Below are 26,757 nucleotides of genomic sequence, written 5' to 3'. Positions count from 1 at the left end.
TGTCTTTCTCATGACATAAAAAAAGTAGAGTTGCTGATAAGGACAGTGTTTAACAAGGTAAAAATAGTAAAAATAATCTGATGCTACCTTTTTGTTTCCTAAAAATGTGTGCCTATGGATTTAATACTAGTATTTTATGAGAAAAGCAGCAAGACTTCTTATCTACATTTTTGCAGTTTACTGTCTATGACTATGCAATGATTTTTACATCAGATTGTCAGACTACATTAAATTCAGTTGCCATAAATTCCAAATTGACTTCACGTCATGTCAAATCGTGACATTGCAAAATATTATTTAAAAACAATGAAGATAATGTGATGACTGATAATAAAATGTGTTATCAGGGATTTAATGAGCTGAGGTCAGTCACCAAACTCATGACTCTTGTTAAAACTAGGCCACGCCTGCATTCAAAGTAGACATTTGAAATTAGGCATGGCACAGTCCTCTACTGCAAATGGAAGATGAATACAGTGTGACTGTGACTGATTATTAAACCTTTTCTCTTATTATGGATGTAGGTTAGAAGGCAGCAGGGGTTTTATATGCATGACTCTGGGCCTCCCTGCACTTGTCCTTACAGTATTAAGGTAGTCAGACTCTGAAATACAGGAACAGTCAATAGTGGTTTGGAAAAACTTTCACATTCACGTGAATGGAAAGGTGTGTCCAAACATTTGACTGGTACTGTACATGTGTCAATCCATCCATATTCAATGATTGATCAATCAAAGAAATCCATTAAAAGTGTAATAGCTTTGGAGCACTGCAGCTGTCTAATTTATACTTCCTTCAGCAGTCCCCTGATCAGATTCTTGGAGACCAATTTGGTCTCAGCCTTCATAAGAAAAGAGCGTGACACATTGTATTCCTAATTGTCCCAGAAAATTACATTTCAGCAGCTTTATGAGATTTTTGAAAAGGTTACATCTGCTTGCAGTTTTTAGTGAGAAAGATCTAAAAAAAAAAAAATGTAAATGGTGTTTTAGTCTAGTTCTATTCAGGGTCTCTCCGCTTGGGGACCAGTCTATACCCCACTAACATTTCCAGCTGCCACTGATTGAGAATGAAGCTCAGGAAAGGGTGAGTCAGGCTGTAACCAGGTACATTTGGGACTTTATCTGTCCCTGCTTTTATCACCTGTCCTCTTGCTTGTGCTCTCGCTGATCTATCCTCAAGCCTAATTGTGTCTGCATAGTCTCCTCTGTGGCTTTATATCTGTCCATTATCAGCCCTGTCCAATTTATCTTCACATTTCCTCAGCGTACGTTGTCTGCTGAACAAATCCCTCCGTCTCTACCAAGCCATTTGGAGTGATCCCACCGTGAAAAAGAATACACAGAGGAGGGAAGCGGAGGGAGAAGTGAGATGGGCTTTGCACTCACAGACAGGGAGTTTGGCCTCTCTGATACTTGAACAACCCCCCTGCAGTGATAAAAATAACCAGCTCTTCATCTGACTGACCAGACAGACTGGGGCTTTGAGGGAGTATTATCTCTCTGGAGTTTGTTCAACAACCAGGCAGACAGACAACACACACACACACACACACACAAACACACACACACACACACACACACACACACACACACACACACACACACAGATAAAAGAAGAACAAGCATAACAGATACAGAAAGAAAACACTGGCATGTAAATATTACATGAAGGGGACAAAACTGATTATTTTCACCAACTGCTGGGCCACTTTCTTGGAAAAATGTTTCTTGTTGGTCATTTTGTATTCTTTGTAACAGTCTGATGTTCTGCATATCAAATTAGTTACTTTTATGCTTCACTTTGACAACAATTTCTCATCAGGTCATTGGAGAAGCAAAAAATGCAAACATTTTGTAATATAAAATGAGATATAAAACATTTTAAATGACACCTAATCATACACTGTGGTTGCTCATTGACATTCATCAATAATGAATCCATCTGAAGGGTGAACATACATGTTTTCAGTAGTTTTGTTGATGAGAAAAATTCTAATGTAAATTTAAAAAAATAAAATGTTACATTTATGTAGAAATAAGAGTTTCTTTTGTAAAATAATAACAAGTTGGTTATAAATGAAACTCCACAGATTGGATACTCCTGAATGTTTGCATTCTTTCTGTATACATGACACACACAAACAACATGACAAATATGAGATTTTATTAGCACTTTCAATGTATTTAGAACATTACACCAGTAACTACTGAGCAGAAGAATAAATAGATGAGCTTTTTTTAAAAACAGGTTTATCCATTTGAAGTCCCCATTTAGTCAGGTTTGTCTTACATTCTTGCATTTATATTTTAACTTCACTATAAACTGAGTGTGACTGGGAGAAAATGCTGATCTTAATGAACATGGTGAATTTCATACAAATGAACATAGGACTTCATTAGATATGAGGAAATATAAACAGCAGGTCATGTAAAATAATCAGCCCCATTGGTTACATCTTACTTAAGTTGTTTGGTGAAATTTTGCTTTTTATTTTTTTGTTAAATAATTTCAAGATGATTTAAGAACAAGAAAAACACTCAAGGTTATCCATCCAAACTGATAAAGCTGTAAACCTTTCAAGGTAAGCGCACTATACTGTAAGCAACATGAATCTCTGTTTGTCTATAATCTGATGACCTCTACTGGCCAATGAGAGGAATGCATCCATATGTCATACAAATCAGAATTTACAGCCTCTAGTCAGGGAAAGTAAGGTCCTGTCTGTAGTGAAAGACAGCCAAGTTTTCTCCCTGGTTAAAAGGAGTTATGTCTTCTCATATTTGAAAAATACAATCCTTTATTCAACATACGCAATATAACGTGTCAATTATTTTAAGTGTGGTTGTGGATGGTGATGGTACAATTTAGGCCTACAGAAATGTAGAAAAATATTTTGTATAAAAAAAGTTGTGTCGTAAAAAAGTATATAAAATGTGTCTCTTTGTTGAATAATAGAAAATAATACCCCCTTTAAATATTTACAACAAACCCAATGGTGATTTAAGACAATGGCCTCAGTTAGAATATGTACAACTAAATAGATTATTGTGTCTATCTGCAGATGATAAATGCTCATTTTTATAACAGTTAAGTATGCTTAGAGAACAAGTAATATTACTGTATGAGCATGTTGTTACTTACATGTTTCCTGTAGTTATAGTGAAACCAGGGTCTTCCTGCTTGCTTTACTGTGGTTTTGGTCATTATGGGGAAACCCATAAGCGCAATTTAATTTCAGAGAAAGTCCAGTATGACATGTTCTACTTCCTCTTGTCCAAGAGGATCAGTAATCACAATAATAAAATAATGAATAAAACACTGTGTGTGTAGAGAGACCAAAGAAAGCTTTTTGCAGTTGAAAAGGCATTTTTGGTCTCATTAGTTTTTAGTTCTTTTAGGGGCCTCTTGGTTTATGGCACCCGAAATATGGGAGAGGAAAATTGGGCTAAACAAAGAAAATGGCCTTGGGTGCAGGAGAGTCTAGACGCTACTGCTCAAAGTCATATGGTTTTAATATAATGCAGTGACTGTGTGAGTCATTAGTTCAAAATATGCTAATGATATGCACCTAATACTGTAGGAATGTGTTCCATAATCCCTTCAAGCTGTTTCAATCTTTTGGTCCTGTTTCATTGGTGCTCCAGTCTAGATGTCCTGTTTGAGTTTCTCGATGCTGAAGTCGCTGTCATGGTCCAGTTTGGAGAGCGTCTTCTTCACCCGCAGGGCTGTGAGGCGGGCTGGCGCGTTCTGGAACCAACACTCCTTCATGATCTTCACAATGGCTGTCAGGATCTGGATACACAGAGACAAATGTAAAATACCGCCTGTCCAGCACAGTTAGTATTTTGTAATGTTTCTATTCTAGTGTTATTATGTTAACTGTATGTGCATGAGGTTTACATATGTCAGCACATATTAGACATAAGTGTGGGAATTTGAGAATATGTGGAACTAATTGCACTTGTGTGTGTGTGCATTTATCTGTGTGTGTCATCAGATGGCCTACCGGATGGGATTGAAGCCTGTTATGCAAACTGGGCCTCTGCTGGTCCACACATACCACCTTCTTCATCTCCTCAAAGCTGGGATCTGAGGGCACCAGGTCAAAGAAGGGTGGACGGTACTCTTCAACAATCCCTAAAACAACCCAACAGAGAATTTACAGCTGTGCTGTTTCTACAGCTGACCAGAAAAATAATTACTGAACTATTACAACTAAGGTTTAGTTTAGGTTAGGTTTAGGTTGTAAGACTTGGGTTGTGTTGTAAAAAAACAAACAAAAAAACAAAACAAAAAAACCTAACTATTCATCAACTTATGAGTAGACAACTCTTTTATCTCCTGAGAAATTTTTAGTACATACATTTCTCTTGAAATAGCCTGAAATAGCACATTTCTTGAGATAGACTATAGTGGGAGTTTTGTGAAGTATGTTTGACTAAACAAGAGAATGTGAAAGATACCAATTCCCTGGTGACTACACTGGGATGGACATCTGCAAGGCCTGCTGAGTGTGTGTTTGTGTGCGCACCTAAATAGCACACACAAAAAATTATGGATGTGCATGTGCATCCATTAACATTAAGTGTGTTTATGCACATGTGTGTGCGTGGTCATTTGCGCCTATGTGTGTGCTCCCATCTACAAATTGTGTGTATGGGCATCTGGACTATGTACAAGCGAGTGCTGACACCAGATAAGACTGTTTATAATTACTGCAGTGCTAATCATGAGAGAGGATAGTAGAGACAGACACAGACTAGGAAAACACTGGAGTGCTGAGAGACACGGGGCTAACTGCCTCTTATGTATACTCTACCAGAGCCGGACAGACATGACAGAGAAAGCACATTTTCAACATGATGCATCTGAGTGAATGGCTATCATATCAACTTATAAAAGATTTATTGATACATATATTAATTATGTACCATTTTCATCATTTACAATCTTCATCTTCCTGAAGTTTGAGTTGGTGAACACTACTACAACTAAACTAACAACTAAAATCAACAAAGGGATAAACATTTAATCTGCTGTTGCCTCTAGTTACCATTGACAATGGTCCTGCGTGAAATTTCCCAGAAAACGAGACCCAGGGCCCAGATGTCAGTTTGCTTGTAGGACTCAAAGACATCTGTACGTATACTCTCATCCAGCACCTCAGGGGCCATGTAGCGCTTGGTCCCCACACGAGGGTTGTTGCCCACATCGAGGTAGTCATTGGACTGAGAGTGTATCACAGCCAAACCTGATAGTGTAGGCACAGAGCACAAATGCAACCTTTTAATTTCAATATAGCTGACTACTGTTTTATCTCAGGATATTACAATTTTTATTATATAAATGTAAGTGGAAACTGGAAACAAACACAGTAAGAAGTCTCATTGTGATGTGTTGTCCTCGCTTTGTCTCAACCCTCACCTAGGTCAGCGATGCTGCACTGTCCATTCCGCTTTACCAGGATGTTTCGGCTTTTCAGGTCTCGGTGGGCAATAGCTGGCTTGCCCTGGGAGCTGACAATCTCAGTGTGGAGGTGGACCAGACCGCAGGCCACAGACAAGCACATCCTCAGGCAGCTCTCAGGCTCCAAGCTGCTGTACTGCAAGAAGTCGTAGAGTGAACCCAGCTCATGAAAGTGGGTGATGAGCCACAGCTGGGTGCTGGAATTCTTGGATGTCATGTCAGAGGCAATGAAACCTAGAGCCAGAAAAGAATATGGCTATTTCTTTTGGCTGATGCTTTTTGAAGTGCCACTGTATCTTTCTCTCTTTACAGGAAGCACGTCACAGGAATAAAGTCTTGAAATTCAATCTGCCACCATACCTAGTATGTTGTCGTGTCGCAGCTGCACAGTATTGTAGATCTCTGTCTCTCTAAACCAGGACTGCTCGTCCCTAGAGGAGAAGATCTTGACTGCCACACTCTCACCCATCCAAGTTCCTCTCCACACCTCTCCATACCTGCCTTTACCTGAGAATGGAGTGACAGAATTACTCAACTAGAAAGAACAGAAAAAGGACAGAGTGGAGCAGCAGTGGTGAGGAAGGAGACTGACCAACACACTCGACGAGTGAGATCTGTCTGGCCATAGTCCTTTGGACCAGATAGGGCAGCCCCGTCCCACTCCCTGATGTACAAAACTCATCAAAGATATCCTGGAGGAAGATATGTTAAAAATAATCCATATATGACAACTTGAAAACTAGAACATCTTTTGATAATATTCTTTCAACATCAAATATCTCTTACGCCGTATGTGGGGTCATCCCCACTAGGGACTTTGAGCATGGTGACGTCATGGTCCTCAACATTTCTCAGTCTGCAGTGGGCACGCCGGAAGCACAGGAACACCACAAGGCCACACACACTAACAGTCATGATTAACAGCAGCAAAGACACAGTGATCCAAAGCTCTGGAGGGGGGAGCTCTGAAGGAGTTGTTGTTGTTACTCCGCCTGGTTGCACACATAAGCCATCAGACACACACGCATATTTTACTTGCGAAACCATTTGAGAACACTTATGAACAGTTTTCAATTTGGTTTTATGTTTTGATGAAAGGTAAACATGCAGGTAACATTCAGTCTGTCATCAGTCCTGTCTGGGAAACCCACTCATTATTAATTTACTCAAACTGACCACAAGGGGGAAGCAGTTACTATCTAGAGGGAAGCTTTGACTCCCATCAGTACAAAGCATGGCTCTAGGTACTGACCAATATCTGAAGGTGGTGTAGTGTGGGAGTTACAGTAGTTCTCTCTGCAGCAGTGAATATAGATGCCCTTGAAGGAGGTCTTGCAATTCTCCAGTCTGTTTTCTGCAGAGAAACAACCCCTCTCATCGTACTCGGGCAGCCAGGTGTAGAAGCAGATGTCTCCTCTGCAGGTTCCATTCACACATGTGCCTTTCTCATTCTCGCATGTACACACCAGCTTTCCATAATCTTTGGAATCTGAAGCAACGGGAAATACACACAGACAGTGCTGACAAACAGGCAATCACACATTTGCTCATAGGAACAAAATTAGATGGACAAATGCATGTGCACATGATAACATAGTTGTATTTATGAATAATAAATCGAGAGACCTATCAAAGATGAATGTTCTGCAAAAAGAAAAGGAAAAGCAAGGCCAAACATGAAGAATAAGATTAAGATAAGTACAATGATAAGCTGTATTTGTAAAGAAACCATGGCTTCCTCAAGGGGAAATCCTAGTGGTAAAAGAAAAAAGTTTTGTATGTTAACTACATTTCCTGGCAGCCACAACATGTCACATAGATGGGCATGGATGCGTGGTTTACCAGGAGAGGTACTTATGGTTTGAAATTATACTGTCCATAGTCTGCCTGAATATGTGTAACAGAAAAACACAACAACAGAAAATAAAAAGAAAGAAAAAGATGAGGAATGACAAACATCAAGATTAGGTGTGACGTTCCATGTGATTTCCTTATTCTAATTTCTCCCTAATGTGCAGGCCTCTGCATTATGGTAATTATGTTTATCTTTGTTTCATTGACATTTGATTGAGGTGATCTGATGCCCAGTATGACTGTCAGAAATGATGATTGGGTCAGCTGCAAAAAAAAAGAACTGGCATGCTTAAAATGTATCCAATCAACTGTGACTTTGGGCAACAAGCTAATCGTACCATCACACACTTGACACACACATTTGGAAGTGTGTGTTATCTCAGTGAGAAAAGACTTTGCTTTCATTTCTAAATCAATGTGGATGAAATCTATTTCATTCATTTCCCCCTCATTGTCTTCCTGATCTAACAAGAGGTGAAGGAGGTGTGTGGAAGCTAACACACTCTATTGGCTAAGCCCTGTCTACTTTATAGTGGTCAAATCACACCTGAGGATTTGATTTAAATCCCTCTTGTAAATGTATGCTCCACACATATTCCATTTCACTGGGAAATACATCATAATACAGCAGTTAAAGACACTGTAGCTTCCATTTCGCTCTGACTATAAAGTTGAAAGCTTTACAACTGCATAGCAGTTCTGCTGCATCATTATCAAATGTATCCTTTAATGGACCTGGAATTGAACGGGGTGAATGCTTGTTACAACAAGTGGACATTTTCCAAATCTGACCACTAACTCACCTGCATGGATAGCAGAGATCCATAGATATGCCCCAGCTAACAACACTGTGAGCAGAGCAGAGCTTGCCATCTCTGTGAAACAGGAAAAAAAACAGTTAACACAATGAAATGATGATGATACAGTTTGTGTTGTCTCTTTATTAGGACATGTCATAACGAAAAAACCAGAGATTTAGTTTCCCTGACATTTCAACTGCCATGTCATTGAAATCTTCAAACTGTAACTTAGTTGAGCTGTTGCTACAGCCTGGACTCTTTGGCAGAGGAAGCTATGAGGTCAAAAACAACAGTTCGAGGGCCCAGCCTGTCTGCCTGTGTTGTAATTGCTCTGGATGGGAAAAGGGGGCTTAAGGGGAAGGATTCTGTAACAGCACTCCAGAATGTTTGTGTATGTGTGCTGAGACTGTGTGTGGCGCTGTACTACCCAGGCTCCAGGCCTGTCGACTCCTCAACAATAAATATTGATGCCTTTGCTTCCTGCCATTGAGTGGCCCCACCCGACTGGCCGGCGAGACTCAGGCTGCTCATTGTTTAGGGCTGCACTGCAGAGGGTCACGCAAACAGGAGGGCCGTCATACACGTCTCAGCCTTTCTCACTGCTGAAGCACATTAGTCTGTAACTTGACACTCAGGTTGATATGATTCATTAAAATAAAAACATCAATAACAAGTGACAACATTTTAATAAAGACCAAGATGCATACAATAACTAACACATGAGCATAAAACATATATCAAACAAATATCTATGGTAACCAGGGTTGGGAGGGTTACTTTAAAATTGTATTCTGATACAGTTACTAGTTACCTGTTAAAAATGTAGTCAGTAACGTAATCCAAGTACCACAACATTAAAGTAATGTTACATGATTACTTTCAGTTACTTTAGGATTACTGCAATACCAAATACAATAAGGGCACATTCAGCGCAAAATTGGCGACTTTCTTTTAAAATAAAAACACCTAATTGACGAAGACCAGAGCAAATTCCCACACGCAGTTAGGGTGGAGACGTTAATGTCTTCAGAGAGTTGGTGCTAACTAAGGGCGAAATCTTCAGTCAGACTCTGGGTTTACTTAAATTAATTTCAGCTACTTAAAAATAAAAATGTCCTGACAGCTCTGATGGAGCTCAGGTTCATCCATACATTCTGCTTTATTATAAGCAATCCCACATATAAACCTGAGTTTATAAATATATACAATATAAACCGGGATCGATCTGGTGTTAATGAAGTTACCACTGCTGTATCGCGTGCATAAATGCACACAGCCCTTTTCTCAGTTTGGAGACACACTTATTGTTTCAGCTGCTGAATGATGCTGCAGGCAGCTGTGACATACAGCCACCTGCATGTTGCTCTCAGCTGCAGATTAGCGCAGATTAGGTAGAAATAAAATGCAGCAGATAGCGGTGCAAATACTGTGCAATTCACGGTGTTGTAACATTCTCAGGTAAAACCTGCGATGAAACACCGCCTGGCCCTCTGGCTTTGTGAGTCTGAGTTTTCTTTGACTCATTCAGTATTGAAAGTGTTCGATGTCAACACGTTACGCACACACAGTCATATCAGTGGAGAGCAGTAATGTGCGCTACAAGCTGTCATCAAGCTGTCTTATAACTGCGAGTCTTTGGGAGTGACACAGGGCGTAACAAACATCCCTGCCAACTTTTAAGTCCAATGTGTATGTGAAGTGTGTCGAGATTACATATAAAGTCAATGCAAAGACGCGATTAGACGCAAATTCGCGCCGGGCGACGCAATACATGCACCACACACGACGCAATGGATGCGATGCCGCGAAATTCGCGTCCATCACGTCAACGTGCGAGTTGAAAATGTTGAATTTCTGCAGCGAATTCGCGTGACGCCGTGACGCAACAGCCTATCAGCATTGAGGTTCTCCCTACGTTACTGACGTCACTGACGTATAGTCCCAGTTATCATAGCTGGCTTTCCCTTATAAAGTTTTGAAGAAAATAAATAAATAAATAGCTGGCTTTCCCGGCATAAAGTTACTGGTTTACTAGATTCAACAGTTAATTTACGTGTGTTTTTGTCAGTTGATGTGTGTCGCAGGAAATAGAAGAGCCTCAGGGACACATGAGAGAAAAGAGTTAGTGATCTCAGTCATGGTTGATGATTGAAGAAGCAATGTTGTAGTCATCTCGTGAAAATGGGTGGGCTCGCTTATCACGCGAGTGATGCGAATTTACATCATGGTCACAAAATGGTCACGCGTTCAAACTCGAGCGAGTAGCGCGGCGGATTCTCGTTTGTTGCGCGAGTAATTCGCATTCATCGCGTTTGGTGGGAACGCCCCATAACTGTAGTGGAATACAGTTACCTTTTTATTGTATCCTAATTACGTAACCCCGTTACGTGTATTCCATTACTCCCCAAGCCTGATGGTAACAGGGACTCTTTGTTGTTTATCTTATCATATTAGTATTTCCATGGCAGAACTTTCTCCAGGGACTAAGAGGAACTTTTGAGGAACTCTGGTCCCCTACCTGTGTTTCCACCAGAGGAACCAGGACCTAAGTGAAGCTTGAGAAGCTTGAAGCTTATTTCCAAAATGTCCCTTTGGGGGCGGGGTTTTCAGGGACGACAGTGGTTGATCAATTCAATTCACAGCTGCTTCAACTTGAGTACCGCTTCATTCATAAAACAAGCAGGTACTGATATTACCAGGCATTAGTATTGATATTAGGACGAGTGAAGGATATTTCGCTCTGTTTTTTAGCTTTAAAAGTAAAGTTAGACTTTGTTGTCGGCTTAACAACTTGTTTTAAATAAGAGCAAAAGAAAAAGAGAGCAAACAAGCTGAGAGCACGAGTGAGAGACAGTGTGGTGGTGGTCAAGCAAGCTAAAGAGTGAATACTGTAAGCGAATGAGGGAGCAGCGAGATCAAAGTGGGTCAATGAGAGATAGTCATTTTCTGGTTGTTTCATGCCATTACGTTGTAAAGCAGAAATAAATAATCAGTAAACACTGATCAGATGATTTACTGTGGTACAGATGCTCTCTGCCTTTTCTTCTTTACACTCATTCATTCATTACATCCAACTCATGCAACAGCAACAACAGAACCAATTTGTTGTTTTTTTCCTCATGTATGAATACCACGTTTCAATTGCTGCCATTGTTTCTTTAAATGAAAACAGGACTGCACAAGAGGGACTTTGAATTCCATGTTTAGCTCCTGAGATTAGCTCCTCTCATTCCAAAGTATCTGGAACTTTTGCTGGAAACAAGCCTATACACTCTACTAAATATGAAGCGGCCCAAAATGGGTGCCTATGTGTTTGTTTTAAAGCAAGCCATGCCTAAAAGCTTCTAGATTTTTGTTTATGAACTGGGCACAATTTAGACCCTTTTCTTCATGATTTCACTACAATTGTGTTTTGTAATCCCACTGTGCCTTTGTTTGTCACTAAGGGATTAAATAAACTATAAACATCTCCATGCTTTTGACTGAAAAAGCAAGCAGCATACAATAACATAAACACCCCCATCAGCCCTGACAGCCTTCAAGTTATTTCTTCACCTTTATTTTTCTAATGTTTTTTAAATGTCTTTTGTCAAATATGAAGTTACATTTTTATTAATTTATGTGGGTCAATTATTGTACTGCACTTGACTTAACTATTTAAGAGTGGGCAGCTACAACACAGTACCCAGGGACCAATTCCAGTTACAAGGCAGAGTCTTGATCAAGAGCAATATTAGCAGTATTTCTATCATCTAACAAGCATGTCTTTAGGTAAAGCTGTTGACTGAGAGGTGTTGAGGTTTAGGGTTAGGGTTAGATCTGGTTTTGAGATGCTGAGAGATGTGACCAGGCAGTGGCGTGCGCAGACTTTTTGAAGGGCAGGGGCGAAAATAAAATAAAAGGGCACATACAGAGCGTTCTCGCCACTGAAGAGGGCACTTTAGCATGCGTTTTTGCCACCCAAGAGGGCAGTTTAGTGTGTTTTGCCAACCAGGAGGGCACCTTAGCATGTGTTTTGGCTCCCAAGAAGGCACTTTTCAACAATTGGGCCACGAGGGGGGGCGACCACCCTCCCCCTTGTGCACACCACTGTGACCAGGGCATGTTTGTAGGTTATCACTCAATCTGTGTTCTGTGTGCAGCACATGAAGTCTGTTCTGTCAAATCTGAGGTGGGAGACATTTATAGTAAATCTCAAAAGTGTGCAGGTGTATGGAAAATGCTATGATGGGTGCCAATTGGGCTGTGGAAAAGTGTGAATCAAGTTGGTGAGATAGCTGCTTAGAGGCTCAACCCTGACGGCAAGATGGTTTCTACTGCAAGGTACCACAAGTACTTGTATGGTTGTTTTGCAGCTTAATGAATAAGGAAGGTCTGGGTCACATTGCTGCATATGTTAATGTCATGGATATACAAATTTTGCAATCAGTTACTGAAGCAAAACCGAATTTACAAATCTAATCAAATAAGAAGATGTATTTAAATAGCTAATTATTGATTCGTGAAACAAACAGAGCCACTGTTCAACTAGTGATTTGCATCTCTCGTATGCTTTAGGGGAAAGAAATTACACCTGACAGATAGTCTGTCCCCACAATTTATGAACTTGAGAATAATTAAGAATACTGAATCTGATAAAACTTAAGTCCGGTCCTCTCCTTGTATCAGTACATTTTTTCTTCCTCAATAGTTGACATTCTTTTGTTCTAAGAAGGTTATACTTCTGATTCCTTTGTTCTATTAATTGTTAATGAAACACACACTATGTTTAACCTATATGGCTTTAATTAATACATTCAGACTTCACCTTCAATAATAAGTATCCTTATTAAACAGACTGAAATAAAAAATAAATAACATCTTATGGCATGATCTTAGAGCATCTAAAATTAGCACATTTCCCACCTAGACAGGTTAGTCAATGCTTGCTGTATGTGAGCATCACTGTCTGTTTTACCATCAAATGCTCTGATGGAAATAATGCTATACATTATAATAATAAGTAATATCTGTGCCAGAGCAAATACTGTAACCCTTGAACTGCACACATCTGGTAGTGGAACTTGCTAATCAGCACAAGACTGCAGATATCCTCCTTTAGGTTTGATGCCTCTAGTGGGATATATTTTAGTTCAAACCTTTAAAATGCATTTATTGTAAGCGCTGACTGTCTTGAAAGTGAGAACATGATCTCAGTGGAGTTTCTCATGTTTATCAAGATGTCAAATCAAATGTGAAACTTCTGCTATACCAGATTGTTTCCATCCTACGTTCAAAATCTGATAAAAGATCTGACACGTAAGGAAATGATTGATGGGGTTAATCATGGGGTTATCAAAACATGTTTCAGCGTAAAAACATAGGTTTGTTACATGTACATTTTTAATCTGTTGATTAGGCTATTTTACGAAAGCGGTCAAATTGAAAATAAAGCTGTGTAAAACAATTATTTTTAATAAAAATGTTTTCCTGCACTTTACAATGAAAATGTATGGCACTTCCGGTATTGCGTTGAGGGGGTGAGACACGCACTACAGAGCTCCCAACGGACTTGTGAAATAACATTGTTGTAATATCAACCTGGTGTTAAATTTGAATTTGTGGAACCATACGTTTAAGAAATAACTTTAACTGAGCTGTATGTTACTGCTGATATGACGAGTGTCAAGCGTAAATCTTCGCAGCAAACTTCGGCACGGAAAGCTACTCTTGCTAACAAGCTTTCAGCAATGGCAGCGGAGGACAAGGCTCATGAGGAAAATATTGTATCCATACCTCAACTCGTGACTGAACTTGATAAGCAGAGGTCGGTTCTAAAGGAGGACATCTCCATGTTAATTCAAGAGTCACTAAAACCTATCCAGACTTCGGTGGATGCTGTAAGGGATACAGTCAACTCGTTCCAAGCCAGACTAGCATCAACGGAGGCTATAGCGGGTGAGAATTTTGAGCGCCTGACTTCGGCTGAGTCAACCATAAAGATTCTGCAAGTGGCTAATCAAGAGCTGATAGATCGGGTGGATGATCTCGAAAACAGATCGCGCAGGACAAACTTGCGAATCGTGAACGTTCCGGAGGGCAGTGAGAATGGCAAAGATCCCGTTAAATTCATGGAAGAGTTACTCATGGACTGTGTGGGGTCAAGTGTTTTCACTGAGCGCCCTGAACTGGAGAGGGCTCATCGTGCCTTAGCTACTAAGCCGGCAAAAGATAAGCCTGCTAGAGCATTTGTGGTGTGCTTTCGAAGATTTCAACAGAAAGAAGCAGTGTTACATTGGGCGAGGAATAATGAGGTTAAGTTCAACAATGCTACCCTTCGATTCTATCCCGACCTGAGTGCTATCCTGGCGAAAAAACGCAAGGCGTTCAATGGAGTTAAGCGAGCATTGTATGAGAAGGGAGTGAAGTTCAGCCTGATGTATCCCGCTCGTCTGAGAGTGACTTTGGGGAAGGAGACGCTTACGTTTGATTCACCGGACGACGCAAGGGAATTCTACAAGAAGCGCATTCTTGGGTCCAACGAGGGAGAGGAAGTGTTGGACTAATACGAACTCTGAGGAACTGACCAAAGTTACACGAAAGCGAGGTACTCTGCTACTGATAAGCAAAGTTGCTTCTTTTGGTAAGCAAAATGTATGGCACTTTTATAATGATGTAAATTTATAATTTGGGACCTTTGTAGATGATGCGGTTCTTAGGTGATGTTCACCGGTAAGGCATCTTTAGCGAGCCTGCAGTTTATCCCATCCTGGGATCTAGACATAGGCAGTTCACGCGCTATGGGTTTCAGTTTGTGTTGTGTGGGGGGCAGTGTTGTTTTTGACAAGCATCTTAGATTTAGTCTTAGTCTTAATCTTTTGGACTAAAATGCTTATTAGTTTTAGTCACATTTTAGTCACTTCTATATGTGATAGTTTAAGTCCAGTTTTAGTCGACGAAAACTCAAAAGGGTTTTAGTCTAGTTTTAGTCAAAAAAAGAAAAAGAAAAAATAAGTATAGTCTTTTAACAAATTAATTTAGGTCAATAAGTATTGGAGATTGCTGTTGGGCAGTGTCACACATAAGTTGTGAAAATAGCAGCAGATCTATAAGTTCAACACATTGTAAGCTTGCAGATCTGCTATTTTCACAAATAATCACAATAATAAAGGAATGGTTTTAGACATATAAGGTTTCCACCCAACGGCAAATTTCTGATCTAAGGATTATGTATTAAAAATATATAAAAAAATATCCTTGTGGCGAGCCTTAAGGTGCCGCTTAAGGTTGGTCGTATTTTTTCCGCCTACTTTGTGGCCACATTTGTCACCGTCTTCCTTCACAATACACTCTGTTTTATTATCTGCTGGGTTATATTTAAAATACACCCATATGTCGTCTCTACGTTTGCGACCACCGAGCCCCTGTGTTGAAACTGCCGCCGCCATCATGGTCCATTGTCTGATGACAGTGTGACGTGTTGAGCATGTTGTGCGCTGCACGCCAGGTGGTGGGCGTGACCAAACAAGGATAGACTGTAGGCAGCAGCAGATACTTTTAATTTTTAATTGTTTTAATTGACACACACAATAAGGAGAAATGTCATGCATTTTAAACGTCTGACAGATCACCCACTAACATTTTCGTCCATTCTCGTCTCGTCAACGAAAACTCACACACGTCTCGTCATGTTTTCGTCATCAGAGAGCTATGTTTATCTTGTCACCGTCTCGTTATCGTCATGAAAAAAAGTGGCGTCAACGAAATGATTTCGTCATCGTCATCGTTGACGAAACAAATATTTCATTCAAGATTTGACCATAAGTCTAGGGGGGTGGCTATTCTGATACATAAAAAAATCCCTTTTAGCCCAACAAAGCTAATAGAGGATGTACAGGGGCGATATATTATTGTAGTAGGATCTTTATATTTTAAGCCTGTCATACTGGTGAATGTTTATGCTCCCAATTGGGACGATGAAGGTTTCATAGAAAGACTGATAGCAGCCATGCCAAGTCTCAATTCCCATTCTCTCATATTTGGAGGTGATTTAAATTGTACAATTAATCCATCTATAGATCGTTCGAATCCAAAATCTAACTCTCCCTCCAAAATGGCAAGGAGATTGTCAATGTTTATGGATCAGGTGGGATGTATCGACCCATGGCGTTTTTATTTCCCCACAAGCAATACTTATTCTTATTTTTCCCATGTACACCATACCTATAGTAGAATTGATTACTTCTTTATTGATAGTGCATTGTTAAAAATACTGAATATTCATCTATAATTGAATCTGACCATGCCCCGGTACTTTTAGATCTCTCTGTCACACACAAAAGCACTGAATACACTCCTTGGAGATTGGACACTTCTTTATTGAAAGATAAGGGATTTTGCCAAAGGATCTCATCAGCCATTGATGATTTTCTTAAATTTAATGATGGTGATGAAGTGTCTCCTTCTGTTTTGTGGGAGACACTTAAAGTGGTCATTAGGGGAAATATTATCTCATATAGCTTAATGAAGCTTTTAGAGGAAAAAACAAATCATGTTGGTTGTACTAAACTAAGTGAATTACTCTAACTCAATAATGGTTGAGTTTGAATTACTTGAAAAGATGCATGCAAAGTGTTACCTTTGTTTTAATTTGAGAGAGTGTATTCGTTTTTAGATTATATCTTTAGACTTCCCTCCTATCTAGGTTAGCTGTCTCTCCATCTCCAACGATGAGAACACAACTCAGCACTCAGCTCTAACTCGCTAAAACCACAAGCCATATTTTACTAAACAGCAAAGAGCACTTCCTGTAATATGAAGCCTACATGTCAGTGTTGGTTATTCTGTGGGTCTTGGGTAGGAAAAGCATAAACACAGCTCCACCCCGCAGAATAGATTTATTCTCAGTGGAGGCCGCACAACTGTGCTTCATTTCCCTAGCTATCATTTTTATCATCCACAGGCTTCTTCTCAAATAGGAAAGAGCCATAATCATGTCTTTCATCGTAGGCAGCCTGACTTTAGATTCCAGCACACTTCCTCTCTCCTGTTTGTTGCCCTTCTGTAGAATTCTACACCCGTGTGACCCAAGGGAAAAGATCCATTGTCATCTCTTCCTCTCATCTACACAGCTTTGACTCAGGGAGGCAGATCTCTCATTCCATCTGGATGACTGTGCGGTTATGGTGGTGGATGGTAGGGGCATGGCATAGCAGCACAGCAGCCTCCAACAGCCCCTCCACTGGGCCTCATCACACCAAAAAGCCCTATAACTCTGTCTCTGAAAATGAATGTTAAGCCGTGTTGCTGTAAAGGCTTCTATCATGTGGCTTAATGGTAGACAACATCACATTCAGTCCCTTTTTAATGATTTAACTTAGCATTTACAACACTTGTGTGCTGTGTGTGTGTGTGTTTTTTATGTGGAAAAAAAACTCTTAAATCTTTAATCCAGTGATTGCGACCGTCTGCCAGTTACAAAGACAGACTGGAATGACTGATTGTATCTTCATTTCACAGACAAAGCTTGGCTTGGTAAGCTTTATACCTCAGTTGCTGTCTGCATGCTGTCACTTGCAGGCATAACTACAATGAATGCATGTCTGGGAGGGAACAGGACAGGTCTCGACTGTCACTTTATTTGGTCTGTGTGCCACACAGACCTTAGACCTACACATAAATTGAACTTTGTTTCTAAAAAAAAGTACAAGTCTGTCAAATCTGATGTCATGGATCAACAATGCACATCATGATCTATACACACAAAGGGTAAACGTCTCCTCGCATGGTCTATCAAATGCTACTTTGGGGGACACATTTCAGACTTAGGACTAGTTGACATGTGTGTGAGTTTGTGCAGTATATGTAAAATTGTGCATTGAGGATAGGGCCACTTAAGCCGCAAATATGTCAGTTCTACAAACTTCAATTCCAAGAGGTCTGAACTTTTCACCCCAACGTGTTTGTTGAGATATGAATCTTGCCACAAAGTACAGGCAATTCATAAAGGATGTGTAAGAAAAAGAAAAAGAAAAAAAAGAGTAGGCTAGCCATACAATACCTATAGCCTATAAACATACTTAGAAGTCAATGTCCTGCATTAAACATAGTAAATGAATAAAATGACACAGGTAGAATCAGTGTAGGATTATAAATTATACTAGCTATAATGTGATTATTACTGATGCATTCACCTTTAAGCAGCGATTTACTGTTGAAGATGGACCAGTGGGGCAAATCGGGCAAAAACTACATAAAACTCCGCCTTCAAGATAGTAATGTAAAGAAAAGAGTGTCATCTACCTTAAAATCCTGTTAAATGTTAATTTGTCTTTAGTCAAGGTGAACTACTTCTTGACACCTGTTGTTTTACATCTGGAAACACGTGGAGTGATGTGTGGCGCTATCAGAGGTGACTTGAAGTTCAATGTTCGCTACACTTCACACCTTCAGCTATATAACAACCACAGTAGAGCTTATACAACACCTACAGGAAGAGAAAACAATGTTTTACGCCATTACCTGTTTTCTGGTCTCCGTTTAACGTGACAGATGGGAGCGCCGCTCGTCTCCCATATCAATGTCAGCTTCAAGTGTCCCTCCGTGGCCAAAGTTTTGGTCAAAAGATATGTTTAAAATACAGCTGGCTCCATTTCTAGACTGAGTAAATCGCTTTAGCCTTGGTTTGAACGGCTCGGTTGCAGATATTTTATCCAGAGAAAACTCACATCGTTTCCTGCTTTGAAAAAGACAAAACGACGTCTCTGAGAAAAAAGTTCGCCCGCCGTTTTCTACTCCAAAATAAATAAAGATGAAACTGTTCAAGTGATAACAAGCGAGTTATTAAGAAGAAGTGGAAGAAGCAGAGATAAAACAATCAAAAAGGAGAGACAGCTGTGTCCTGACTGGGCGACGGACAGCGAGCTGGAGTCTATCTCATCTCGGTCCAAATCTGCGGTGATAAAACGACAACCGTCAGACTCCTTCCGCTGTCACAACTCCACAAGTGACACCGCAACCGGTGTCCCACTAACTAAAACCTTTTTTTGTTGTTGTCTGTGTTCTTGATCTGGAGGCAAAATTGCAGATTTTATATAGTTTACAGTTTTGTCCCACCCCTCATTGTCCCGTACAGGGTCTGCTCTACTTGGAATGTGTTCTCATTGCGGTTTTCCTGTTGCTTTGCGAAACCTCTCATTTTCCTTTTTCCCCTGTGAGCTGCTGTCTGCGCTCCACACTGACAGGAATGTGCTTCAAAGACCCCACCAGGATACAATGACACGCTGTAGGCTAATTTATGTTCTCACTGCAGACCACTGAAGGCTTTATCATTTCAGCAAAAGTGATGAACTTAACTCTCATCCTACAAACATATATACAAAGACTACTGACTGGGGCCCCTGGGGACCCCAAGAATAAACTATTGTCATAGCAATGGTGTGTGCTATGAAACAACCATAATAGCAGTGGTGTGTGCTATACTTTAAATTAAGACCCATGGCAAACATCAATAAATGAGGAAACTACATAGGCAGAATTGGGTTTTTTCGACTGGGTCTCCGAAGACCCCAAGACATTGGTATTCTTAAAAAGCACTAGTTTAAACAGACAGAGAAAACAATGATATGAGGTCATTAGGAACAGATTGTTTGACTAAGTCATGACAAATTGGAATGATAGAATAAAGCACCTTTGCGATATGACAAAAAGTAGCCTATACCTCTGGGGTCTAAGTGTACCCCAGTTGTAGGTTCATGGTTAAACCCCCTCAACCCCAACATCTGCAGGTTTCAAGATATCTGAAAATACTGCTTTGAATAATCATTTGCATCTTATATACCCTTTCCACACAAAAGTTCAATAACCCCATTAAAATTCTTCAAAAAATGACATTCACCCTTACTGTAACATACAGGATCTATGAAATATTGTTTATTTAAGGCCTACAAACATATTTAACATACAAGGACTACTAACTCGTGCTGACCCAAAGAATAAAGCACTGCCATAGCAATGGTATGTGCTATGAAACAAGTTTCAACATCACATTTATGTAAGCTGCATACTGGACCGTGGCTCCAAACTGGTTGTGTTCTTGTCTGTGAGTATACCAGTAGTTTTCTATTATCAAACTGGACAAGCCTCATTCTGCAAAGTGAAGGTCATTAGAGTGAAGTAACAATAAACAAGGAAGAGAGTGGAGGCAGACTTTAAGATTGGGCTGCATCTACTGCTTCTCCCCACTACAAAATCCAGAAACTATAAATATGCCAATATAGTTTATTTCAAAAGTTTTGGTGGTTCCAAGTTTACACATCACAGCTCTCTGTGTTGCATATTTGACCATGATTGGTTTAGTTGTGAAGTCACAAAATCATGCTCACATGTATGCATCTTGAACTCTACCACCTGTAGTAAAAAAAAACATCTTTCTCTTTTCAAACTCAACACATACGACCTTCAGCACAGCTAGGGTAAAACATCCAGGTAGAATAAGCACAATTTTAAGTATAGGCGGACTTTCAGATTGATCACTCTAGTATTGTAAGAAACAGCACTATCCTGACAATCTGTACTGTTAATGTATTTGATGGGTATTGTAATGCTTTGTGTGCTCTCTCACATTGAGAATGATGGACAATGGTGTTCAAATGCCCATCTTTTATTACAATTGTGGCATTGCTGCAGTTGAAATGTTTCTTTTTTGTTTTTACATAGCTGTCTCTTAGATGCCAGAGACACCACACTATGTGTAAACACTTCATTCAGCAGAGCCTGAGAGAGATGTCTTCATGTCTGTAATATAAATTCCCCTCCTTGTTCTCAGGCTCTGTAATCTCTCAGTTTTTGGCTTACGGCTGCAGACACAGCTGGAAGCTCTCACATCAGCTGTCATGTAGAAAAGAGAGCAAATTGTTGTTCTTTTTTTCAGTCAGCATTTATGTTTCCAACTAATCTCTTCGAGTCAAAGAGCCACACTGCCCTATCCCCTGAAGGTTTTTCCAAAAAAGCCTTTATTTGTTGTATAATCTGCTAGAGGAGAGGAACTGTGATATTGCTCCAACAGACATTGTAATGTGAGCTATTCATAAGCTAATTCATGATAAAGAGGAGGCTTGTTTTACTTCTCTTTAATACTGCTGAAAATGAAAAAATGTGTCAAAGATGTGATTCTCAGAGACTTTACAATCTTGTCCAGATCTGGTGATACAACTGTGCGTTAAAAATGTTCACACATATGTTCTGTCTGAGTCTCATAGTCTTATGTGTTCTTTCATTGAACTGTAGTTTATTTTAGAGCTGATCTCGAGTCAGCAAGTTCCGCCTGTGAAGAGGAAGTGAGCCAAAATACTGAACATTTTTTAAAACAATAAAATTTAACCTCACTTGACCACTGCTAGTTTTTTGTTGAAATGTCAAACTTAAAATGAAACCCACGAAATTAAAAGCAGTCATTAAAACAAAATCAAAGCAGCCACCTGTAAAAGGTAATTGTTATATAATGATGCTGCACATTAGATTAAAAGATTACAGACCAAGGTTCAGTAGATACAATATAAAACAGTTAAATGTTTTAGGGAGTTCTATATGAGCAATGTTGAGGAGGCAACTTCAAAATCTCTTTCTATTTCAGCAACTGCACATCACCAAAATCTATTACCACATCAAACACACTAATGGTACTTCTGGTTACATGGAATAAATACAAACTCAGTTGCAAAGGTCATTTAATTTATCCAAACCTGCATACAAATGCAAGTTTTCATCTGTCTCACTGATGGAGAAGACCACAGAATATTTATTCAGATAGCACACATGCATAAAGAAGTCCATGAGTTGTTCATTTTTAATTCATAGAATGGATCAAGTTGATCTATGAATATAATATTTTATTATGTGTCCCAAAAGAGATTTCCAGCCTCAATAGATAGATAGATAGATAGATAGATAGATAGATAGATAGATAGATAGATAGATAGATAGATAGATAGATAGATAGACAATGTGTAATGCCCATCATATTATTAACAAAAAAAATCCTGAGTCAAATGATGTACACATAGTTTCTTTTCTATGCATAGTTAACTCAGAATACAGACTTGAGGTCTGCTATTGATTTCTATTTTTTAAAAATGGGAGCAGCAATGGTTGTGTTTGTGTAAGCACTGGCTGACTGGAGACTTGTATGTTACAGAACAGGTTTTCTCATGATCAGACAAAATGTTGCGGGCAGCTGTCAGTTCATTTTTCTGTATCTTAAGGGCTAACATCATCCATATGTCATACTTTAAAAAAAGTTTGGAGTTTTCAAATTCTGTCGAAAATAAATAATAAAAGCATGTGGTAGACACTACATGTTATAGAGAAGATTGGCTAACCTCTATAAAAGAAGAAACAAAGGCAGAACAAAGTGTCTGGAAAAAAACTCAAATTTGTGTGTCATTCATAAGTGTTTTAAATGGACAGAATATACCAAATATATCAAAATAACATTGGCTTTATGGTAGTGTTTGCGCACAGATACCTTGAGGATCAGGTGAGCAGTTTTGATCATAATTGGATAATGTGCACAGTTCATGTATTTCTGAATCTTTTGAACAAATTCATTTGTGGCTGAAGGGTCTTAAGTATCAACACTCCGTTGAATAAAAATATCCCCCTGACGCAGCATGAAACATAGGAGAGCGGTTGGATCGGCTTTATAGAAGTAAGAAAATAAGCTTTTGACAAAACACAGATACTGTAGTGTTCAAAAAACAGCCAGACATTGACCAGCCTTTATTCCTTGGGTCAAAACACTTTGTGTGTAGTTGAAAATAGTAAAGATGATGGTGTTAAAGCCACATCAGTGATCAGTAAATCAAATCAAATATATCATTTTACTTTTGACTGATGGTGGTGCAGTTGGTTGGTTTGATTGGTTGGCATTACTCCCATTGCAAAAAAAAGAGAAAAAAAGTATGACAGTCTTACAATTGTTGGTTGTTTAAAAAACATCATTGCTTGGCCTTATAAAAAGCAGCCACAACAGACTGTACTATTGCTTTGGTTATTTTGCATTAAATACCATGATGGCACGCTACTTGGAAAAGGTTCACAATATACAGCATGGTAAAATCTTCACACATGTACAGTGTTTTAAAAAACAACAACAACAATAATAATATAATGACATTGCAGGTGCCCACGTTCAGTGTAACTTTGTATCCTCATCAGACTTTATCTACTAATCCACCAGTTAGGAATTGAAATATGAACTCATGTCAGAAATATGTAATATATATCATCATATATTCCCCAAACCAACTGGCAATTGGTTATAATAATTTTTCAGCTTTCCAGAGATGCTGAAAAATACATCATGTAAATAAATAAATACATCTAGTAAATTCTAGTAAATTCAAGTCACTCCAGTTTTGTATGTTCATTGCAACCAAAGTTCAAATCCATCTTGCACTTACAAACTTTTTCAGTTCCCTTTTCTCTTGTTAAAGCTAGCCTCAGCAAAACTGTAATCACGTGCTCATACCTTATGCATGACATTATCACAGTGAAATCCTATGTGGAAAAGAGAACAATGCCTCATTTTGAGATTGATGAACGTTTTGACACCTTATTTTTTTTCTCTTTCTCTTTCTCTTTCTCTTTCTCTTTCTCTTTCTCTTTCTCTTTCTCTTTCTCTTTCTCTTTCTCTTTCTCTTTCTCTTTCTTTTTTTCTTTCTCTTCTTTTTCCTTTTGCTTTTTCTCTCTCTTTTTCTCCTCCTTGGCCTCCTTGTACTTCCAGACAGGAGGCTCCAAGTAGCCCTTTTGCCGTTTCTTCTTTTTCTCTTTCTTTGGAGTAGGCTCCCCAGATTTTGTCACTTCAATCTTAGGAATACAGCCTGAGGGAAAGATGCTGTTCCTGTGTGCCATACCGCGGGGAATGAAGCCTCTCGTGCTTTCCCTGCGCCCTGACTCCTGGCAGCAGGAGGTCAAAGATACAGAGTTGGCTGAAAGAGCAGTGGGAGAAGCTGAAGTGACGGAACCATTACTGTGGGACACTGTGCTCTCTTCCAGCTCCTTGCTGCTGTGCTTTTGAAGTAGTTCAGGAACTGCAAACCGTCGCTTGCCAATCTCTGGAGGGCTGGTGGGACAGAGTGGACGACAACCAGTGGCTATGAGGGGGCTGTGGATGCCTGTGGTCATCCGCACCAAATGGTCCATGACCCCATTGTCCTGGGGGTCCCGAGGGAAGTTGAAAGTAACACTGTCCTTTAAGTGCTGTTTCAACTTCTGACTAGCTGTTTTGGTGGCAGTGGCCTTTGCTACCAGTTGCTTCAACTCAGGCCACTCAGGAATGTAGCTTTCACAGAACTGCTCAGCGACAGGATGAGCCTGCAGGCGTCGCAGTCTGATCATAGTCTCAAACCTTCCTGTCCTAAGAACCCAGTCCTTTAGGCCTCTCCCTTGAACCAGATCCATCGCATTTATATCTGCACCTGAACATATAAGGCAGAGGAAATAGAAATAGAAAGCAGAGAAAACAAACAAAGAAAGAGGTTATGATTCATTGGATGTGGAGGGTTGTGAGTCAATAGTTCTTTCAATTCAGTAAAATGACCCCCCCATGTGGTTGCTTTTGGAGCACAGCTTATTGAGTAGATGTGTAATATGACACTTTACATATCAGGCCATCTCACAATATATTAAATCATGATATATGTTGCAGTTAGGTGAAAACAAAAAATACCAAAGCAGACCTTAGTCTTGCAGATTTGCTGTAAAGCTCTGACTGTAATCGTTAAGTTTAACGCTTTATTGCAGGAAGACAAGAATACTAAACAAACCTTAACACATGTATTTAGGTATCGCACATTGGTCATGTTTGCCTAAACAAAACTAGATTGAAGATTAATGATGTCGGTCTGTTTTGGACATAATTGAACTTTGAGTAGAAAGTGTGTGGAATTCATACATCACTATTCTAAATGTGTCACTGTTCAGTTTATAAGGACTAATCCCTGCAGCCCAAGGGATGACCAGATTAGCTCATGGATCAGGTGTCCCTGTTTACCCTGTATATCACATAGGTATAACATATGTAATTTATGGTATATCCTTCCTTATATATGTTCATGAATTATACACAGTGATTGTCATCCTAGCATCCTAATCTCTCCTAAATCATTTTAAATGTACTATGGGTGCGGGTCTGCACCAGTCTCCAAATAACTAATGTTCCTCCAATCTGAATTAGGAAATACTTAAGAGTTTATGAAGTTTAATGTCCCACAAACATACCATGCATTAGCAGCGCTGACACACATTCTTCTCGGCCCTGCAGGCCTGCCTTGATTAGGGCTGTGAAGCCCCGAGGATCCCTGACCTCAGTGTCCACACCAGAGTAGTAGTTAAGGATATAGTTTAGAATGCTAATGAAGCCTGGAACAAAACAAATGTGTTAATAAGATTGGACTGAATTAAGGCTATATGTGGTTTTGTGCTGTATATGTCTTCAGACTTACCTGCTTGTGCAGCAATCATGATAGCGGTGTTGCCATCCTTGTCTTGGTGGTTCACGTCTATTAGTGGACATATGTGCAGCATGGAGACAATGTCTACGAATCCCTTGCTCACAGCCAGCATTAGTGCAGTCTGACAGAGAACAAGGTAGAAATAAATTGAACTTTGTTCAAGTTTACATTTATTTTGGACTTTTTTTGTCACAGAATTGAAATATACATTCTGACTTGTGTCAGTCACCTTCCTTGTGTAATAAAAAGGAAAATGAAATACATCTTACCCTGCCATTGATGTCCAGCTCCATGGCTTCTTCTTTAGTCACTCCTCTCTCCATGATCCTGCGCATGGAGGTTGGATCATTCCTAGCACAGGCCTCGTACAGTGTTTTAGCTGGCTCTTTGTACTCGTCATCCATTTCATATTCAGGAAACAACGAGTCCTCAGAAAGCATACTCCCTGAGTCAGAATCATCCAGGAGGATCTCTGTATCCTCGGATGGGCCTGCGCCCAGGTGCGGGTCATCCTTTGCAGTGGCCATGGGTGGGACACCGCCCTGCCTGGTATCACACCTGGGTATCGGGTTGGCTGCACACCACCCACATCTTCAAAAATACACATCAAAAGACTAAATGTCGTTATCATTAACAAAAATATGAATTTTCATGTTCTAGATCCCCCTTATTTCCCAACCATATGACAACCTTGCACAACCTCTGAGTTCAGAGTGAGAGAGCTTATTTTCAATTTAGATAACTGCATTTCCATTTTTTTTGGTGCAAAACTTTACAGGGCTGGTCACTTAACAAACACTGTTTAACCTACATATCATATCCATTTTAGTTGCCACCAACAAAATGTGTTCTTATCCAACTGGATTTTGTTTAGCGTCATCTTGTTTACGAATGTGTATCATTTCGTCTCTCTGACATAAGCATCTTATGCTAGTTCACGTGTGACTGCAACAGTGACAACACAACACTGGCACCCTTTGCAGTGATTATGTTAAATGGATCTGGTGACCTGAAAGGGCTTGACTGTGAGGCACAATTCCTAAAGAGGATGAGGAGCTTCACCTCACCCCTTCACCCCTTCTGTCAGAGCTGCTGATCCATAAGTCTTTGATTTACAAGAAGCTGCCTGTATAATGTGCTTT

At 39.7% G+C, this 26,757-nt stretch overlaps 2 protein-coding genes across 2 annotated transcripts; both read right to left on the bottom strand.

The window, feature by feature from the left end:
* Positions 1–2,152: 2,152 nt before the first annotated feature.
* On the bottom strand, positions 2,153–18,479 carry acvrl1 (activin A receptor like type 1). The gene is made up of 10 exons (XM_062427017.1): positions 18,405–18,479; positions 8,127–8,198; positions 6,722–6,958; positions 6,256–6,461; positions 6,062–6,161; positions 5,830–5,976; positions 5,428–5,703; positions 5,057–5,254; positions 4,010–4,140; positions 2,153–3,795 (listed from the first exon to the last, which is right to left on the bottom strand). The coding sequence occupies exons 2-10, from the start codon at positions 8,194–8,196 to the stop codon at positions 3,649–3,651; spliced, it is 1,512 nt and encodes a 503-aa protein (XP_062283001.1). The 5' UTR covers positions 8,197–8,198; positions 18,405–18,479; the 3' UTR covers positions 2,153–3,648.
* A 5,205-nt stretch (positions 18,480–23,684) lies between these two features.
* Positions 23,685–26,142, bottom strand: ankrd33aa (ankyrin repeat domain 33Aa). Its single transcript, XM_062427092.1, has 4 exons — positions 25,885–26,142; positions 25,607–25,736; positions 25,383–25,523; positions 23,685–24,580 (listed from the first exon to the last, which is right to left on the bottom strand). The coding sequence occupies exons 1-4, from the start codon at positions 26,140–26,142 to the stop codon at positions 23,685–23,687; spliced, it is 1,425 nt and encodes a 474-aa protein (XP_062283076.1).
* Between the last annotated feature and the right edge of the window lie 615 nt (positions 26,143–26,757).

This window comes from Scomber scombrus, chromosome 10, assembly GCF_963691925.1.
Source record: "Scomber scombrus chromosome 10, fScoSco1.1, whole genome shotgun sequence".
In the NCBI taxonomy this organism is placed as follows: domain Eukaryota; kingdom Metazoa; phylum Chordata; class Actinopteri; order Scombriformes; family Scombridae; genus Scomber; species Scomber scombrus.
Note: the sequence above shows the minus strand (reverse complement) of the source record. Positions and strands in the feature narration are given on the sequence as shown.